The 12040-nt window shown below is 38.1% G+C and overlaps 1 protein-coding gene across 8 annotated transcripts in view; it reads left to right on the top strand.

The window, feature by feature from the left end:
• The window catches only part of HACL1 (2-hydroxyacyl-CoA lyase 1), a 25479-nt gene that overhangs the window by 308 nt on the left and 13131 nt on the right, over window positions 1-12040 (top strand). For 4 of the 8 annotated variants that reach the window (XM_010585874.1, XM_010585875.1, XM_010585873.1 and 1 more), the window contains exons 2-5: window positions 640-744; window positions 6086-6126; window positions 7435-7515; window positions 11624-11696. In XM_010585874.1, coding sequence (XP_010584176.1) covers window positions 640-744; window positions 6086-6126; window positions 7435-7515; window positions 11624-11696 — 300 coding nt within the window. Of the gene's footprint in view, window positions 1-639; window positions 745-6073; window positions 6127-7434; window positions 7516-10397; window positions 10455-11623; window positions 11697-12040 lie in introns of those variants that run through there. The other 4 variants (XM_010585878.1, XM_010585880.1, XM_010585881.1 and 1 more) reach the window with 4 other exon arrangements.

Below are 12040 nucleotides of genomic sequence, written 5' to 3'. Positions count from 1 at the left end.
GGGGCTGGGGAGAGGCGAGTGCGCGCGGCCGGACTCACGCTGGGCGCCGCTGCCGTTCTCCCGGGGTCGGGCGGGAAGGGCTTGCCCCGTTCCTGTGTGGGAAGGAGGGAGGTCCCGCCGCAGCCGGCCAGTGAGCGGGCCCCCGGCCGGTCCCTCCGCCGCCGCGGGCAGGCGCGAGGCGGTGACTTTCCCCGGTCCTTCACTTCTTCCTTCTTGGTGTTCGTTTGCTGTGAAAGCGTAAAAACATGAAGCGCCACGGGGAATTTTCAGAGGAGGTGAAGTTGACATACTGAGACACCGGAAAATGGTGTAGCAGGGATGTCCCCGGTAAGACGTGGTCAGTAAAAAGCACTAAACATCTGCTGACTGAGGAGCCGGGCTGAACCGGTTGTTCTGCTCCTCGTAGGCCTCCAAAACCCGGTGCTTTCACAACTACAGAGGACTGAGCTGCAAACGCCAGCTGGCGTCCTATAGGTTTCCACAGCGGCCTGCGAACTTCTGGGATGTGAATATATATATATGTTGCTACAATTTATTTTTAGACTTCCTGTGTAGTTAGTACGACTGTGTGTGGCACGTGCTTATTAAAGCTATCTTTTGGAAACAATTCTGATTTCTTTTAACATTTTTCTTTTTTAGAATATCGAATGCATGTTTGGCATTGTTGGTATTCCTGTCACTGAAATTGCAATCACAGCCCAAGCAGTTGGAATAAAATATGTAGGAATGAGAAACGAACAAGCTGTAAGTATATATCTGTAGCAGGACCAACCCTTTCTTTTAACTATTGTATAACAGAATTAAATCCAATTCATGTTTCCTTACTAGAAGGAATGTGGTCTATGAATGTTCCTGTCCACTTACAGTCATTCCGGAATAAGGGAGAGCATTGAGTTGGGTGTTTCCTTTTGCCCTTCTTTACCCACTTCCATTTTTAAGTGCCCCCTACTGTTCTAATAAGAGAATTGCAACTTTCTTCATTTTTGGATGCCTTTCTCCAGTAAGGGAGAGAAGATAGGATGAAAATAGGGAGAAAAAGAATTTGAACAGAGTATTCCAATACAGAAAGAAAAAATTAGATCGATTTTGTCTCCTTCGAGTAATATACTGTCAGATTTTATTTGCCACTTTTTGGGAGGCTCATCCAATCCATTTTTGGTTTTCTGTAGCTTTCTATAGATTTTCCAATCTACTTTTCCCTTAAATTTTTTTACTGTCATTGTCTTTTGCTGATGTCTTCCCTTCCAGATTAGGAAAATATTATCATTCTCTCTCTAACTAGTAGTATTTTAATGCCTTTTTTAGGACTTTCTTAGCTACTTTTTTCATTTTTGCTTAGAAGGATATTTTACTTAGGAGTTATTTCCTACAGGCCTGAAAAGGTAGGGTTTTTTTTTTCCTTGTCTCTGTTCTGTTCTTGCAGTGTCCAAAGAGGAAGGTTTTCCTGCTGATAGACTTGTCCTGACTATTTTCAATAATAGTGATATCTTTTTTTCCTTAACTGTGTTTTAAAAGTTCACTAAACAGCAAACCATAGAAAGTTGTAATGCTTCTGAATGCTCAAAATCAAGCACGAACGTACACTTAGACTCTCGTAGTTGTATATATTTGAGCTTTGTTGTCTGGGTATCAGAAATTAGACTCAAGCTCATTATCATTTTGATGTTATGCCACTAGTTCTGGTTTTGTTTGGTTTTCCCCAGTAGTAACTCTTTAAGCGTCAGTAGTTTCTTAAGTGATTTGAGGTTGAATATAATAACCTCAGGTTTATACCTCATTTTCGAAGATAGCTATACAAGCTGGCTAGCTATTGGACTGCTAGCAAATCAGCCATCAGCTTTCCATACTCAGAGTTGCTCTACTACGCTTGTCAATTTTCCATAACTGATGCCAACAAATAATTAAATTGCTCAATTATTATCTTATCAGGAGGTTTTTCTTGTGTTTTAACTTGGTTTTGGGTCTTGTCTCTCTATGAACACTATTAATTAGAATTTTCCCACTTTGTAAAAGGAATTCCTTCTAATATTCTGGACCTGCACAGTATTCAGGTGCCTGTATTTTGTACCAGTGTTCTTTTTCTGTTTTCCACCGTGTAGTTCATAGCCTTCATGGATTGTCCCAGATGTCAACAAAGTACTTCTCCTAAATCAGGTGGTCATGAGCTGTATGTTTTTGCTGTCTAATCCTTACATCCTTATTGGAATGTGAGAATATACAGAGGAATGCATGTCTCTGTATGGAAAATCTGTACCATGTGAGAGAGGCAAACATATATAAATATGTTTAAAGGGTGTATTTGATTCCTTTGAAGGGCTGGGAATTCAACATGGTCTTTATATTCCTGTAGGCCATTTAGCCAGTATTCTAGTTTTAGCTTTGGTTATGAACATGATTAAAATTAATTTCCTCATGTGTCTGATTAACAGAAAAGACTGCTTTGCACTGCCAAATGAGATGCTGTCCTATTTATCACTCTTTATTAGACTCTCTTCTGTTAGAGTGAAGAAGACAAGAAACGTTCTGTTGTGTAAATGGTGAGATACTTTTGCTTAGGGGAATAACAGTAATGTGAAGACTTGTTAAAACATCAAAATGTCAGGGTTTCTCTTCTTTGGGAAGTGGAAAAGGATGAGCAAAGATATGTCTTGTAGCGGGGATTTGTTTTCTTTGTCTTCAGTGAAGACATTGAGTGCTTGGCAGAGGAGAGGGTAAAAGGTTATGCACAGTATATTCAAGATACACTTAATGTTTACACATGTCATAGTTGTAATTGTCTGAGTTTATTAGTTGTGTTGTCTGGCTGTGGAGGATGTGTATACAGCTGCTTCCTTTATTGGTGAAGGCAGCTGTATAATAATCTGAGATATATGAGTTTTTTCCAGGGGTTGAGTTTCTGCCTCATTTCTGGGCCAGGTGTAGCAAAAGCCCATAAGGCTGCAGAATAAATTGTTTGACTAGAAAGACCACATTAAAGCATGAAGTTAAAACCTAAGTAGTACTACCAATATCCGTTAGCTAATCTCCTGTGGCCTGTAATATGCCATAAGTTTGCTAGAAGCAGTTTAACCTGTGTCCCATATGCCCCTTGAACACTGAATAGTTGTGTTGCAACTCAATAGGGGCATGTGTTTTGTGTACTGTCCCTGGATAATTAGAGATTTCTGTGATTGTTTAGAAGACAGATAACCCAGGTCAGTTTTAAACTTCAAAAAAACCCTTTACTAGATTGTTAATCATTAACAACACACATTGCTAATGTTTAGTTTTTAATCTTTAATAATTATCGCTACATATTCAAAGCAGTCTCTTCTTGATAATCGTATCCTAAGTTAGTCATGAGCATACAATATGCTGGAGCTGGTGCAGTTCCAGCTGCTGATGGTGCTAGCTGTCGAGGGAATTGGGCTTGACAACCCTTCAGTAAAGGCAGCTGGAACTAAAGTGGGTATCTTTTTTTCTCCACCCCTTAGATTCAAGATCTATTTTTATAAGACCTTTTGGTCTCTGAACAGGTCTTGCCCCTTGGCCTCCATGTCTGGACTATGGACTGTGTGGTGCTGGATGGCACTTTCCGAGGCCAAGACAGGTGCCTTTTCCTGTTGCACATCTGTTGCTTTTCTTTTTTGACTTTGTTTTGTTTTTTTCCCCTTGCTTAGCCATTGCTGCTTTACCTAAAGCAAAACAGTGTCTTTCCAGATCTCAAAGTTGCACTTTTTCAGTGATGAGTAATTGGCCATGAGCAATTTGTTTGTTATTCGGGGCCCGCCACTTTCAACCTGTGTCCTTATTTTCAAGGCCTGCACTTAAGTAGTATGTGGTAACAAAAGACATTACGTACCGAGCTCAGGTTCATACAGCAGGTTCTCGTAATAGGTCGATCACAAGCTCTGCAGGCCAGCCCTGGAACATTGGGCATTAGGTACAATTAACATAAGGGCCTCAGACCTGCCCCTAGGCATGGCAGTGCTGTTTTAACTGGGCTTAAGCATTGTTTACTCACTATGTTGTATTAGTTGGCTTATGTTTGAGTTGAAAACAGACTAATTAAACCCTGCTTAGTGTGCTTGTACTTGTATGGGAGGAACAGGCCTCTGCTTTGGCTACAGTTCAAACCCAGCACTCATGGGTGGTTGCAAGCTTTTGAGTTCAAGTGCCTACATCTAGACTTCCTACGTTTCTTCCTAATGTCGATTGTGGGTTTGATGGGCAATGGCATTTTATATGCCTGCATCCTTCTTGCCTGTCTGAGGAACATAAGGATCTGGTTTCAGCTGATTATCTGTTAAGGTCACAACACAGTTGATGAGTGCTGTTATTGACATTTTAGTGGTATGGGTGCAAGGTTCATCAGTAAAATGGGGTTTCATTCTTACTGTTCACACAAAAAAATCTTTTAAGTATACCTTCAAAATTATTTACAATCTCCTCTCCTCTAAATACAGATAACTTTAGTCATGTTGCTTTCTTGCAGAAAGAAGCAGTAAAAGTTTTAATGGCAATGACAGTGCATGAACCCAAATTCTATGTGCTGCTTTATTTGCCAGTTGGTTCTAAAACATGATTGCCATGGAAACTCAACACCATGCTTTGAGCTCCATTTACAAGTTTTTTTAGTAACACCTACTCCAAATATTTCTAAACTTTTGCACACAGATATGTCGTCAAATTGTTATCTAATTCTTGAACATTAGTAACATTTTTCTTCTCCATGTTAGAGGCATATGAAAAGTAGAAAGAGATTTTTCTTTTCAATGTACTTTTTTGTCAACAATTCCTTATCCTAACGCTGCAAAGAAAATGAGGATTTCTTATTATTCCTCTACTAAGCTCCACACTTTTGCTCAGGCAGTTGGTCTGTATCTGTAGGAGCATGCAGATATTAAAGATAGTTTCTCTGTGTAAAAGCTTCTAAGAAGTCTGTGTTTTCACTCATTTAAGCTGAGATTGCTGTGTTACCTAGAATTACTCATAGGTTTGAAGAAAATATTTAGTAGCTCTGTAAACTTTTAGAAGGAGCTTTTATGTTACTTATTCTTCTTGCCACAATAGTACTTAAAAAAAATAAAAACCAAAACAAATAAATAAACAAAAAACTAAAAAAACCAAAATCTCAACTCTGTTTAAAAATGAAAGAGGGAGGCTGTAAGACCAGGATCTTACTTTGGTGAAAAAAAAAAAAAAAAAAAAAAAATTGCAAAATCAGTTTTTTCCATTAAGTGTTAGAGGTTGTTGAATTCAAGACAAAAGCATGAGAATATAAGGGAGTTGGCAATGTTATATATGTGAATCCTTTGGAGTTCTTGGGTCACCTGTAAGCTTCTGTTTCTACTTGATCACATATTGTCTTGTTACCAGGTAAAATTTATATCTGAATGTTTAATATTACTACAGGAATAGCATAAAAACATACTCCTTAGTAATACTGCTGATAAGCTATGCTAACACATGTTGTAGGTGTTACTTTTGTGAAAATTATTCAAAACACAATTTTTGTTTATAATGTCAAAAGTAGCTAAAGCTAAGTGTGGTGCCAGAAATGGAGTGAGAAGTACTTCAGCAGCTCAGCTTGTAAAAGACAATCCCTAATCTTCTAATTAATCTCTCCAGTGTGTGATTTCAACCTTTTGCTTAATTTCTGAACTACAACAAGTTATTCCAGTGATGGCTGGATTTCTGTTTGTTGCCTTTCTCCTGCAAATCCCTCTTCCGTGTTAGTCCAGAAGACAGCAGAAGGCAGAAGTTTCATATGTTGTTCTATTCAATTTACTTCCCTGGTTTTAGGGGTTTTCTTTTACGTGGTTGTTCTTTCTTTTTTGAATCCCAAATATTCCTTATGTAATATCCTGGAACAACAGGAGCCTGAAATATGGAGAGGAGTCTTGAGATTTTTCACATAAACCTTCATGAACACACCATATAATGGGGAGGGTGAAGGGGTGCTTTTACTTACATTTAAGCTCTGATGATCAGGGAAAAATCTGTACCTGCTTATTTTCAGTATTGTTGTTGAAAGTTATGTACAAGATATCATGAAATGTATGTATAATAATAATTGTATAATTAACTCCAGTATTTTCAATAGGCCTGTTATGCTGCATCTGCTGTTGGATATTTGACTGGCAGGTACATTCCATATTTATTTATATTTATAATAATGTAATTTATAATATTGACTGTGTTAGACTCAACAGAAGCTAGGAACATTTTTCTGTTTTGGAGCTGGGTGTTTTTAGTGTGTGCAGATGTAGGGCAGTTAAAATGGAACATGAATTTTAAAATAACTGTCAATAAAAGTTATCAATATTTCTGTTGCTATGTATCAGAGCAGGAGCAAGAAGGTGCTTAAGCTCATATAATATTGTCCATCTTATAACTTTCTTTATTTTTTCCTTTTTAATATCTGAATAGTAGCTTAACACCATTGGTATGAGGGGCAGAAATCATGCCACCATTGTTTGTTGCAACTTGGTGGACCTGCTATACCTCAATCTCATCATCTGGGTGTATTGTTCAACAAATACCTTATCAATACGGAGACTGATCATATGCCTTCAAGTCTCCCCTGTTGCTTCTCCTGACACAAAGTCCTGGCTTTTCCTCTTTTACTGCATTTTGCTCTTAATGTTGTTGGGAAGCATTCTGTGGCCTGTGACTTGAGTTGTGCTTCTTAGGTATCCCATGAATCCTTTTCTAAAGTAAAATCTGGTTGCTCACAAATGCAGACCTGATGATGCAGGTGATCTTTCCTTATTCTGTCTGCAAGCATGACACCTATGTTACAGAGTTTTGTAGTTTTTCTTTATTTGAATAATCATCTGGAAGTAGTTTTTTGTTTGTTTTTTTTTGTTTTGTTTTGGTTTTTTTAAATATGTAAAGAGTCTGTAAAGCTGCTAGGGAATGGTCAGTAGTTAAGAATGATCATTTTTATCTCATCACATGGAATAACAAGTGCCTCTGCTTGAATTAAACTGTAATAAAATTTTTGTTGAATCAGATGCACTTCTTCCATTGTGAGCTTTCTTCATTGATATCTAGTGCTAATGTGCAGCTGAGAAAACTGCAAACATAAGTGGCTTACCAAGTTCCATATAATTGCTAGATGATGGAGTAAATGTGATGAAAGAAGTAAGGAGCTGTGTTATAAGCCTGTGTATGTTGCAGACCTCTGTGTGGGTGACACATACCAACTGTTCACTTGCTTTTTCAATTGGGTTGATACAGCTAAATGATTTCTGATTCCCATGTCTATCTTCAGTCCTTCATACAAATCCTTGCCATTTGTGCATTTTGATGACATGAGTAAAACTTTAACATTTTGTATTTCAGCATCTTACTAATTTTTGTTGGTGATTTATTCAGTGTTCCCTGTGTTAACTTTCCTTTTCTCTCCATCTTTTTTTTTTTTTCTTTTTTTTTTCCCCTCCCTTGTAGACCAGGAGTGTGTCTTGTAGTGTCCGGTCCAGGTTTTTTGCACGCACTTGGTGGGATGGCAAATGCAACCATGAACTGCTGGTAATTTAACTACTTCCCTTTAAAATTCTAATAATTGTTTGCTGTTATTTGTTGCAGATGTTGAGTTCCACTGTATTTAGTATAGGACTTTTGCTTTTTCTGTCTTGTGGGTAACGAGAAGGGAATTCTTCATTTATCAACCCTAAAAGTAATTTAGTTCCATTTTTTTTACTCTCATGCATAAAAGTCTCCTTTTTGTCCTACTCCATTATGCATGTATTGGAAAATCTATCAGCATACCTGATTGTATGGATACATTTGAAAATGAAGTCGATATTCAGCCTGTAATGCTTTATTGATCGTGGAAAGTCTTAGAGGGTTTTTCTAAATTTAATTCCACATTGCCTTTGAATTACTGTATTTCCTATGTGAACAAATTGACAACTGCATTGTTAAAATCTGTATTTGCTCCCCACGCAGACATTTAGAGCAGTAATTAAGTATTGAATTAAATAACATACTGAGTGATAGCGTTTACTCCCACAAGCCTTCAGAGGGACATGGCAACTTTAGCTGGTCTGCCACTGAAAGCTGTTCAGAAAGATGTATGAGGTACTTTGGGTAGGAGCTCTGGTAATACCAAGTCACATCCCCTGGAGCATTAGGTTAGCAGTGCCTGAGGGACAAGGGAAGCTCAATAATGGAAATGCTAAAAAATCAAGTCTCTGACACTTTGAAAAAAGACCCCTAGTGTTCAAATTCTTTTTTAAAGAATGAGTTATTGAATAAAGTTTTGCTGTCCCTACGTGACCTTAGGTTAAAAAAAAAAATCACATGAAAACCTTGCTTTTGAACAGTCATGGATTTGGTCATATTCGTGGCACTTGCTTATGGATTTGCAGGAGGCATTTCTATTTTCTCACAAACTTAATTTTGTTTGAGATGAGGTCTGTTTACCTGACTTGATCTTGCATAAACCTGTACTCCTGGCAAAAGATGAAGGGAGTGACTTACCTACTTTGGCAGAAAATTTGACAATATATTAAGAGGATTGGTTTTTACTGACCAAACCACAGTGTTTGCCCAATGATTTTTTTCCATTGGTCGCATCTGTCTTGCCTTTTGCCTGCCATGTGCCAAAAGGAGAGAAGTAAGCATTCGCAAACCCTAAATTTAGCCTAGTGAAATTAATTTTCCTTGGCTCCTTTGTTAGTAAGCCCTCCACTGAGTGTTTGAGAATCCCAGACATGGTTTCACATTTACTTTTGACTGGCATTACCATTGTAAGAAAGGGTGCTATGCTTTGGAGAGGAAGACTAGGGATTTTTCTGTTAACTAATCTGCTTTCTAGCCTGTTTCACTAGACAGCAACATGAGTACTTGGGCAGGTACTACAGAGAAGGAGTGTTGCAAGGGAAGAGCAGGAGTAGCCCAAGGAAAAGAAAGGAAAATACGATACACATTGAGGGGTTTGGTTATGCTGATCTAATACAGTCTGCCACGAAATGGAACATAGGCCCGTATCATCTCGTCACCTTTCTCCTGGGCATGTACTTCTGCTGCTTGCTCTCTTGACAGCTCTGGCACTTGTCTGCCTTAACAATCACATTCAGTTCATTATTTACTTATTTTTGCTGAGTTGGCTTTTTGCCAGAATAAAGCCATGTTAGATAAGTGATCTAAATCAGCTTACTCTGCAGTCAGGCAAGCATCAAGTACCTAGGCAAGGGAGGGAGTAGGTTATGCAGCTGGGAGCAGAAGTTAGAGAGGTCTTCCCCTTTCTGTGGCAACAAGGTGTTAAGTCTCCTGCTCTATACCATCCCCTGAGAGGAAGTGGCATGAGGAGACCAATTTGTAGGGCAAGGTTAGCCCTCATCAGTATCTCCCAGGTGTCATGTGATTCCGTGGCTTTACACCTGGAATTGTTAATGTGCTACAATGGCTGAGCTTTGTCTTATTTCTTGCAAAAGTAAGGTAATAGTTGAACTGACCCTGCTGGTTCTGACTTTAAATAACTCTGACTAAGCGAGACTCATTAAAGCTCAGTCTGAGTTGTCCTCCTTGAGCCTGGAGACCCATTCCTCTCATTGTGCTCCGTTTCAGTCTCTTCCAGGTGAAAGAAACCTCTCTGGTATCAACTGGAAGAAAGTCAAGCAGTCTGATAGCACAATTTGCTGCCAATTGTGATTCTAGATTTTATTGCCTGAGCACAGGTTGGCTGAGTAGAAGAGCCTTTGGTTTACCCTGGAAGCTTGTCACAGTGAGCTCTTGGACATGTAAATCTAGCCAACTAGGTAGCTAATGAGGCCTTGGTAAACTGCATTTCTGAGGCTAAAACCTTTTGATATTTCATGTTAAAAATTACCTACTGTGCTGCCGCCTTCTCTCCTGCCTCATCCTGAGCAAAAGTTTTTGTATCTCAGTTTGGCTATGAGAATAGACTCCAAAGAAGAGTTTGAGATAGTTGGTAAGATTCAGTATACAGTAGCATGGTGAAATACCATGCTCTTTACCTGAAGCTGATGTTGAAATTTTCTTCAGTTTACTGAAGTTCTTCTCCTGCAAGTCCATAAGGGTTGCTATTCTTATTAGTTTCACTGTTGTTTTTGACTTAATTTATAAGCACTGCTCTTTAAAATGTCCACGGTGTTGTGACAGTAGTACGATGATTTCATAAGGGGTTAAACTTCTTCCTGGTTAAAATTATGTGAACTTTAAAAGTAGAACCAAATCTTTTCAAGATATAGCTGTTGGAGTTGGCTTTCTTAACAGTAGAGCATTTTCTTAATTATATTTCTGTATTGGAAAGTAGTAGTTACTTTGTTTATCAAAACATTTAAATAAATTTGAAAAAGATAATTGAAAGGAACACAGGGTTTGTCATTGTGAAACAAACTGTTTACATATGGATAATCATTTTGCTGAGGGGAGAGAATCGGCAGAATAAAATATCTAGAGCATACACTAAACATGTTTTTCCATAAGGATTTTTCACAGAGGTAAGATACAGTCTGAAGTTCTTACCTTACTGTGTCAGGGGATTAGAACTGAGATTTTTGATTTGTGGCAGAGAAATGGCCTGGTTATGAAGCTGGGATCGAGATACACATATCCCCAAATCTTATGGGTGATTGAATTTAGGATTATGCATTGAGCACACTGTAAATGTTTCAGCTTAATACATTGTATAGATAAATGCAGTCAAAGGAAAGGCTGTATCTGAAGATAAATTGTTTTGGAGAAAAAGCCTAGGAAGGTATTGACCCAATATTTCAATTTAGTGTGTATGAATGAGCAGATTAAGAAGACAGCTTTCTTTTATTGGCTCAACATTTAGCATTTCAAGGAGTTTGACCTACAAACTGAATAAAAGACCAGTTTTCATTCGCAGTAGGAAAACAATTTATTTTATTTTGTGGAAATGATAATAAAAACGTGCCCCTGTGGAGTGTATAACCCATATTCTACACTAATGCTGCCTTTCTCACATATCCGTGAACTAATTTAAGAACAGGACTGCTTGTAGGCCTGTTAATTTTTTGTTCATCTCTTTGGTCTTTGGCGTTTTCTACTAAAAACTGAATGCAGGGAGAAGTGCTGTTGGATAGTCAACTAACTTCTGCTGTGTTCTGAATTGTATACAAAGAAAATCTAATCTTTCTGAAGAGATTGTTTCCCATTGCGTTTCTTTAGTTCTACTGTTTGTGCATGTTACAATGCCTGTTATAAACAAACATCTTAATGCTTTTTAGATCAATCAATACTTTATAGCTTTTTAGATTAGCTGTTGCCATTCCTGTCAAACCACCTTTGTCACCCATGTTATCAAACTTAAATGAAAATTGCTAGCAATATGACTTGCTTTTAGAATTTTTATGCTAGATACAGATCACTTAATACGGCCAGACTGACCTAAAATTAGTGACACGCAAGCTGCTACTAAGTCTAAGGGCTGATACGCTGATACTTAGAATCCACTTCTGTATTGTGCTGGTCACTTTGTATTCCTGTTGAGATCTGTGGATGCTGAAGTTGCACAAGATCCCAAGACCAGTAGGATTTGACCATAAGGAAAGTTTACAGATGTGATTGCAGTTATAAAAAAATATATGTATGCTTAAGGTTGTTTTTTGTTTGTTGTTTTTTTTTTTTTAACATACTTTTCTAGGCCTTTGATTGTTATTGGAGGCTCTTCTGACAGAAATCAGGAAACCATGGGAGCTTTCCAAGAATTCCCACAGGTACACAGACATACAACTTTCTGCAGAAAGGTTTCAGTTAAATAATTGATGTTGTTTCTTCATTAGTGTAGGAATAACAATCCCAAATACTAACATTTCCTAACAGATCTTATAATGCTGTTGATTTGCTCCATCTACTGGTTTAAAATTCACATTGTGTCAATACAGCAGCTTACCTGGAATGTCTTGTCCATACTCATGTTAGAATTCATGCTCTGTTTTAGGTTCTCAGCTGGTATAAATTGCCTTTGTCTGTCTGTTCTTTCTGAGATGGAAGAAAGCAAAATAGACTTTCCAAGAAAAGAAGTACCACTTTCTGGGGGGGGGGGGGGGGGAAACAATTA

The sequence above is a fragment of the Haliaeetus leucocephalus genome, unplaced genomic scaffold, assembly GCF_000737465.1.
Source record: "Haliaeetus leucocephalus isolate CR32 unplaced genomic scaffold, Haliaeetus_leucocephalus-4.0 Scaffold135, whole genome shotgun sequence".
NCBI lineage: Eukaryota > Metazoa > Chordata > Aves > Accipitriformes > Accipitridae > Haliaeetus > Haliaeetus leucocephalus.
This window is presented reverse-complemented; position numbering and strand designations above follow the sequence as displayed.